General features: G+C 38.0%; 1 protein-coding gene across 2 annotated transcripts in view; it reads right to left on the minus strand.

Annotated features, from left to right (window-relative positions):
• Positions 1-940: 940 nt before the first annotated feature.
• The window catches only part of jph2 (junctophilin 2), a 36,014-nt gene continuing 28,705 nt past the window's right edge, over positions 941-8,249 (minus strand). The window contains exons 5-6 of one of the 2 annotated variants that reach the window (XM_061904128.1): positions 4,983-5,083; positions 941-4,909 (exon numbers count right to left, since the gene is read on the minus strand). In XM_061904128.1, coding sequence (XP_061760112.1) covers positions 5,003-5,083 — 81 coding nt within the window. In that variant the 3' untranslated portion in view covers positions 941-4,909; positions 4,983-5,002. Of the gene's footprint in view, positions 4,916-4,982; positions 5,084-8,249 lie in introns of both variants that reach the window. The other variant, XM_061904127.1, reaches the window with a different exon arrangement.

The following is an 8,249-nucleotide window of genomic DNA, read 5'->3' on the forward strand; positions in this document are numbered from 1 at the left end:
CTCCGCTCATGTCTATGGTAAGAGCCAACTTATTACCACAATTTTCTCACCGAAACCTGCCGGTTGACATGTGGTAGGGAACCATGTTCACTTGACCGCCCTGTTCCATAGTAAAGCTTCACCTTCTGGAATGTAAACAAGGAAACACCGGCTGTGTTTGTGTTGCTAAAGGCGGCTGCAATACACCGCTTCACACCTACATCTTTCTTCTTTGACTTCTCCATTTTTAATTGAAAACATTGCAAAGGACTCAGCAACACAGATGTCCAGATTACTGTGTAATTATGCGATTAAAGCAGACTACTTATAGCTTGGATCGGGCTGGAAGAAAATGTCTGCTAACACCTGTGACGTCACGCGCACGCGTCATCATACACGTCATCATTCCGCGACGTTTTCAACAGGATACTTCGCGGGAAATTTAAAATTGCAATTTAGTAAACTAAGCCGGCCGTATTGGCATGCTTTGCAATGTTAATATTTCATCATTGACATATAAACTATCAGACTGCGTGGTCGGTAGTAGTGGGTTTCAGTAGGCCTTTAATACTGACATAAACACAAAAAATACCTAAATTACTCACATTAGCCACATGGGGGCAGTGTCGTTCAAACTTTTCAAAAAGCCCCCAGCAAATGATTGGTTAAATGTATTTCAGGCTCATTGACCAACTGGTTAAGCAAATGTACAAATATGTGTAATACTTGTTAACTTATACGGCAGACATTTGCAAAAGAGACAAAGTTTAAGTCATCCAGTTTAAACTTCGGTATAGTATTCAGTGGCCCAAGGGAGCTTCTGCATGCTGCTTGTAGACACAGACAGGTGGTGTTTAAAAATACTTGTGTCGTCACTAGATTGACTTTCCTTTTAGGCAATTTGTAAGGTTAAAGTTGAACTTTGAGGTAAATATGTGATAATGCACAGAGAAAGACACTCGGTAGTGTAACATTTTAATTACATTTTTTTCATGTTGCCAGATTTGATGACACAAGATGCATGTCTTTAAATTAAACAGTGCTGCTTAGCAACAGGCAGATCAATATTAAATTACCATGGTTTTTTACATACAACTAACACTTGATTGGTGTCATTCACCATTAAGTTCTTCTGTTGGCTGTCTGTCCTAAAAACTATCTTGACAGGCTACAAAATAAAATATTCCAATTGAAAGATCATGGGGCAGTTTTGTTTGAACCAGTTTTGGAATTTATGAATGTACAGCAAACAAATTATTGACACCCCATATATGGCTGGGTAAATGATTAGATATGCTAAACACTCTTATAGGAAAACTGCACTTTTGGGAGGTGGGGATTGTACCCATCCTTATGTGAGACATGAACTCACGTCTTTCCTTTTTCCAAACCTTTTAAGTAGTGAAAAACTTCTAGCACAAGGCGGCTAACAATGCAAGTAAGATTCACTTATTCTGCCTGTAAAACCCTCTAAAACATTTTAAAAGAGCGCCAACAATTTACAATTTACACATGTTGACCTGCATATTAACCAATATATAGCTACATTGTTACTGTAGGTACTAGCAAAGGGGAACTACTTTTATGGCGTAGTGACATAGCGCCTTGCTCACATCTCCCCGGGCGAGTAGTGAGAGGTTATCTTATCGCCTTTGAGTTTGGAAAAGTTTATGCTAGGTCATAAATCATGGGCTGCATGAGGAAGATTGTGGAGAAGTTGGTCAGCTTTGATATTCCACAAGCTACCAAAATGCCTGCTCAGTGGCCTTGTGGTTAGAGTGTCCGCCCTGAGATCGATAGATCGTAGGTTCAAACCCCAGCCGAGTCATACCAAAGACTATAAAAATGTGACCCATTACCTCCCTGCTTGGCACTCAGCATCAAGTGTTGGAATGGGGGGTTAAATCACCAAAATGATTCCCGAGCGTGGTCACCGCTGCTGCACACTGCTCCCCTCACCTCCCAGGTGTTGAACAAGGGGATGGGTCGAATGTAGAGGACACATTTCACCACACCTAGTGTGTGTGAGACAATCATTGGTACTTTAACTTTAACTTTAATCAGACCAACTAAAGCAGTGGATATTGGTCCTCAACTTAGGCTACTTTCACACTGCAGTGTTGGATGTCCAATTCAGATTTTTTGGGTCGAATCCAATCTTTTTCTGTAGTCGTTTGCATTACAGAAAAAATGTGATGTCCAATGTGAACACAATCTGACCTCCATGCAGATGACGTTGTGATGTCACACATGTTGCAATGTTTACAGAAGTAAACATGGCCTTCATTCTAATCGGTTTCAGTCTTGAGGCATTTGTGGCAATTTCATGGATTTTGTGCAATTACAGTCAGCATTTTTTCTGAACTTGATTATTGCAAGTAGAGGATAAAGAAAGAGGGCAAGTATTTTTACGACTGTGTGTTGTGTGCTCTGCGCACTGCAGAACACAAAAAACAACAGTACCAGCATTGACCCACATTACTGTGACACTTGTCTGCATTTTTAACTCCTCCACTTGGGGCAGGGTCTCCTCCCCAACCCGGAGATGGCACTCCACACATTTCCACCACATCATACCATAAAATCTAAATCATGCCGATGAACGAATAAAAATGTCTTCCGTGACTCACCTCTGAGACAATTTGTGTGACAGCCTATAACGGGCTACAACACTTTGCTCGGCACATCCCGTAGCGACAGCCGTCTCTTGTGGCATTTAATCACCGTACATACCACCATCTTTTTATTTTTTGTTCTTCAAAGCCAGCAGGTAGAGCATACTCACATCCTCATCATCTTTGTAGGGCACTATGACATAAAATGGTAAATGGTAAATGGGTTGTACTTGTAAAAATGTAAACATTGCGCTTCAATTGTATGTTTAGTAGTTTTCATGGAAATGGCACACATAACTACAAAGCGACAGTGTGCATGATTATGGAAGCTCTGATGACTGCTGACTTTCTTTGCGGAGTCCCAGTCGCTCAATCTGTGATCACCTTTTAGTGTTTCACTCACTATAGCTGGATTATTTTTCCCAAAGTAGTCTTTAGTGGCTCTCTGTATGTCTGCAATGTATAGCGAACACACAATTTACTCTGATGTTGACAGAAGTAGTGTGAAATTGCCATGCACTCAGTGAAATCAATGTGCCTAATAAATACGTTTCCGTACTACTAAAATATTTATTACATGTTGTCAATAATGTGCCTGCTAATACGTACACACATACTCACAGCATGTATACAGTATGAAATTAAATAGTATATTTTTTTTGAGGGCTTTATAGGTGGGATAGGTGAGTCTCCATCACCTGCATTGTTAGCCACCTCGTGCTAACAATTTATTACCATTTATATTGCACAGAAAAGTGCAAGACCTGTGTTCTTGTCACAGATATGGATTGCGGATGATGGAAAAAAAATCCCCAACAAGTGCAGTTCCCCTTTAATGTAAGACATGGAGTTGAGATAAATATTCTACAGCTCACACATATGAGGTAATCTGAGTTCTTTGGGAAATAGGTAAGGTATCATCTTCTACAAATGTATGCCAAATGTTCAAGTAGTATTATGTTTAAATCTGGCACATAAATACAAAGTGTTCTCATGCTTACAAAATATGAACTCATTTGGCTTCAAAACACATCAGGCACTACTGGATTTAGAACAGCGGAACAGATTTTTCTTTTTTGTCCATGTAAGAAACATTGAATACTTACACGCTCGCAGGCAAACAAGATGCAGTGATTGTTCTCGGTAAACTCATTGTATCCATTTTCTTCTTTCTGGTCTCCCACTAAACTTACTTTAATCAAAACCTCTTAAAACATCACACCTCAGGCACATACAGAACAGAATCAGCACAAACACTGATAAGCTTCCTATTTGTTTTCCCTTATTGGTTGATCAACTCCGATGCGGCAGAATGACAACAAATGCGCAGTGAAAACATCACACTTCACAGTGTTTAATACCACTGCCAAATGCAGATATGTTTCTAGGATGCAAAAGCTTAAATGCAACCAAAAATTGTTTCTATTCTGTTAGGTCTCATTTCAGGAGATCATTTTTGTCAGACAGCTATAGAAATTTTGCATCTCCAACTACTAGCTAATCAACATATTTTTTACATTGCTAATCACTGAAACAATCATTTCAAGTAAATATTGCATTTGTCTTTGCAGCATATGAAGCACAATCTCATTCCCAGGCATCAAATACGGCAGAACAATGTGTCAACCTGTTACTCTCTAGAACAGAGACTGGACTTAATTCAGCTCTTAGATAGATGTGGGATTTATTCAACGTTATTTAAAAATCCTCATCTTCTTTAAAGGCTGTTTTTGTTTGTGTGTTGTCCAAGACAATATGCACGATGACACTCCAATTCAAATTGAAGAGCACCAGGTTGAGCTGCTGTATTGGAAAATTTGAGAATGAGAACATGTTGGGGGCTTAGCACAGTGACAGGAACGTTCTAACAAAATAATTATGTCAGTTTCAAATACAACATATACTGTGATAAGTTAAACCGGCAGATCTGGTGTTGTGAGGGCAAGCTTTGGTAGTACTGAATGATTTATTGAAAGGTTTTGTGCAAAAATGTTGACACACTGACATTCCAAGTTGTATATAGACTTCTTCCTAGCATCCAGTGCTTCTCCAGTAGAAGCACCAAGACACGAAACCATCTTGCCCTCCCCCACTTTAGTACAGCAACTTCATACTGAGCCATTTCAGCTAATCGGTGTCCTTCAGCTTTTCAGTTGTCTGGAGACAGCAGCTTGACTGACCGTCACATTGTTAGAGACGTTGAGAAGAACTGCTTTGTGTCAGCACAAGGCTTCCGAACACACCCAGGCTTCTGTTGGAGTTTTAGTCCAAACGGTGGTGGAGGCAAACCAACTCATTCCAATTCTGATGGTGACCTGCAGCTAGAAAACCAATTTTTGGCCTTTCTATGTTAAATGTCATGTTGGATAGAGACTTTAAAAAACATACCTGAGGCGGTGACACAGGTCTCATGACAAAATGTGCACAAAAAGAATAGCCAAGCCGATGTTGAGCAGGATTACCATGCAGATCATGATTGTGTTGGGGCTCTTGAGAAGGAAAGAACATCAAATATAAGTCCAGTTGGTTTATGACAGTCGGAAAAACCTAAAAGAAGTAACTTCTAAGTAGGGCTGGTCGATTAATTTTTTCATATAATCCAACTTTGATTGATAACCATGTTTTTTTTAACCTGCCAGTGGAAAACCATTTGTCTCTCCAAAAAAAACCCCAAGAGAATGGTTTAAGATTTTTACATTTATTGAGTGAATAACAAGGCAAACTAATACAATAAATATTTGAAATGTTACTCAACAGTAAAAAAAAGGTGTAAAAATCCCCAAAATATAACTATTTTAGAGTCTGACTCCTGAGTGTTTGTGCAGGGATGCAAGAACCAAAATAAAAAACTGCCACGTCTGGGATAATGAAGCCTTTTGGAAATGTGAACAATGCTATTTTTAAATGATGACGCTACATGTGCTGTTAACACCATTGCTACTTGCAAATGTGCATAATCTTTAATAACAATACAGAATAGCTAGTTTCAAGTTAAAATAATGGTCCCATGGCCGATTAGCATCGGAATAATGCTACGTGAGCTGTAAGCAGTAGCAAACTGCAAATATGCTCGTATTTTAACGATTTTAGTATAATCTCTTGGGTGGTACTTCCTCAAATCACAGGGTTCGAATTTAGCCGTGATTGCCCTTGACTTTTTACTTGTTAATGGACAATTGTAACGTAATTGTTTAATCGAATAGATTTTTTTAACCTGACAGTTTTAAACCATTTGTCCAAAAAAAAAAAAACCTCAAGAAACAAGAAAATAGTTTAAGATGTGTACATATATTGAGTGAATAACAAGGCAAACTAATAAAATGAACATAAAAACATATTTGAAATGTTACTCAACAGTAAAAAAAGTGTAAAAAAAACCCAATATAGAACTATTTTACAGTCTGACTCCTGAGTGTTTGTGCAGGGATACAAGAACCAAAATAAACAAATGGCCCCGTCTGGGATAATGAAGCCTTTTGGAAATGTTAACAATGCTTTTTTAAAATTTTGACGCTACATGTGCTGTTAACAGTGACGTGCAGTCAGGGGAGGCAAAATGTAAAAAGAAAAAATATTAATTAAATTGTTGTATCTATCCAGTGATTATACTTTATAAAGTTATTTTCCATTTAACTTCACCAGTTTTTGATTATTTTTATTCGAAATCGCTGAATTTTCTCATTTGCTGTTCGAATACTGAGAAGAGACTTGCGGTGAGTCAGCAGCCAGTTGAGCCTCACCATGGATTGCGCAATGACTCGGCTAACTGCTGGCTGCTGGGCAGTGAGACCCTATTGCTATATGAATTATATTATACATTTCCATAGTTTAGTTAGCTGAGGTACGTATATAATGTACAGTGTTTTTGTTAACAACTGTATGTGTGTAACGTATTTCTTGTGCTGGGCAATCATAAAAGGGCTGCGAAGACGCACTGTGTGAGGCACCTGTTCTCCTGCCTCATGGTGATAGAGGGCGCTAGTGATCCCAGGGATCATTCTTGCGACAACTCGGCTGCAGAAGAAGTGACAACAAGCAGCAAGCGTGAGCAGCGTGTGTTTATTTTTTCCTCTCCCCTGGACTTTTAACACGGATGATTACATACGTATCTAAAATAAAACAGTTTTCTAAACTGGACTTTCAATCGAAGCAGGAGGTAAAAATTAAAGGAAGACCAACGTCGGAGCTAAAAGGGGTTTGCTTCAGACAGTGATCTCCATCAAGACACAGAGACTTTTAAAACTGAAGAAAGATAAGGAAGACTACAAACAAGTTATCGATGTTATTGTTCAGAAGGAGCAGCGCATTGACTTCATTTATATGTAAAGGTAAGACCATAATAACGTTTTTTTTAATTAAATGTGCTTTTTTGTGTGCTACAGTTTATATGTGTAAAGAATGCTGGTATGAGCTTTTAAACATAACCCGTTATTTGCTGCCAATCAAATGGTGAATAAGATACTCTTTAGGGTTCACATGTTTGTAAATCTGACTGTGATGAAGATAGTGCCTCACCAGCCATGAACCTCACCGGCTGTTAAAATCATTGCTACTTGCAAATGTGCATAACCTTTAATAACAATACAGAATAGCTAGTTTTAAGTTAAAATAATGGTCCCATGGTCGATTAGCATCGGAATAATGCTACGTGAGCTGTAAGCAGTAGCAAGCTACAAATATACTTGTATTTTAGCGATTTTAGTATTATCTCTTGGGTGGTACTTCCTCAAATCGCAGTGTTTGAATTTAACCACAGCAAATGCCGCGACTGCCCTTGTCACTTGCCATAATGCCTTAATAATTGATCAGCATTGACGACAAGAACATGCCGTGACTGCCCTTGTCTTTTTACTTATTAATGAACAATTGTAGCGTAATTGTTTTGTCCAGTACATCGCTAAAAGCACCTCAACATGACTTTTTAAACTGTTTAAGACATTGCATTATTAACGTTAATCAGTAAATGGAAGCGTGTGTCAAAGGTTAACCGACAACGAGAACAGCCGAGTTGTTCCTAGATTTTCTGAGAGATACACTGGGAGGCATCAGGGTCTGGAAAGACATCAGGTGTTCGGTGAATTCAGGTCAGGCAGCTCTTAAAATGCAGAGTATGAAACAAATCACATGAATTACAGGCTATTGGGGAAAAATGTAGCAAGCTGTACAACTTCTTTCGGTAGGTTGATTTCATTTTTTAAATGGAGTGCTAAATTAGTCATCTGCCCTTGAAACTCAGCATTTCTGGACCTGTCAATGTTGTTTATGTGCTTTATCCTGAATGTTTATTTTGATTTGAGGCTGTCAACGACCACATGTTTAACACACTAGAATTTGTTTACTATTTTGTAAAATGTTGAACATTAGTCGCTGTTGTAAACAATAATGGAATGAAAATTGCATGGCATTTGGTATATTCGGATATACACAACTTTACTAAAGTTTACCACAAGTTAGGTCATACACTATATAACGGTATTTCAATTTATTGACATTTGATTATTTGTATATCATATATATATATATATATATATATGTGTGTGTGTGTGTGTGTGTGTATATATATATACAGTCTATATATATAAATATATACATATATATGTATGTATGTATGCTTACATATATGTAATATATATGTATGTATATATATAATATATA

Source organism: Nerophis ophidion, linkage group LG06, assembly GCF_033978795.1.
Source record: "Nerophis ophidion isolate RoL-2023_Sa linkage group LG06, RoL_Noph_v1.0, whole genome shotgun sequence".
Classification (NCBI taxonomy): Eukaryota; Metazoa; Chordata; class Actinopteri; order Syngnathiformes; family Syngnathidae; genus Nerophis; species Nerophis ophidion.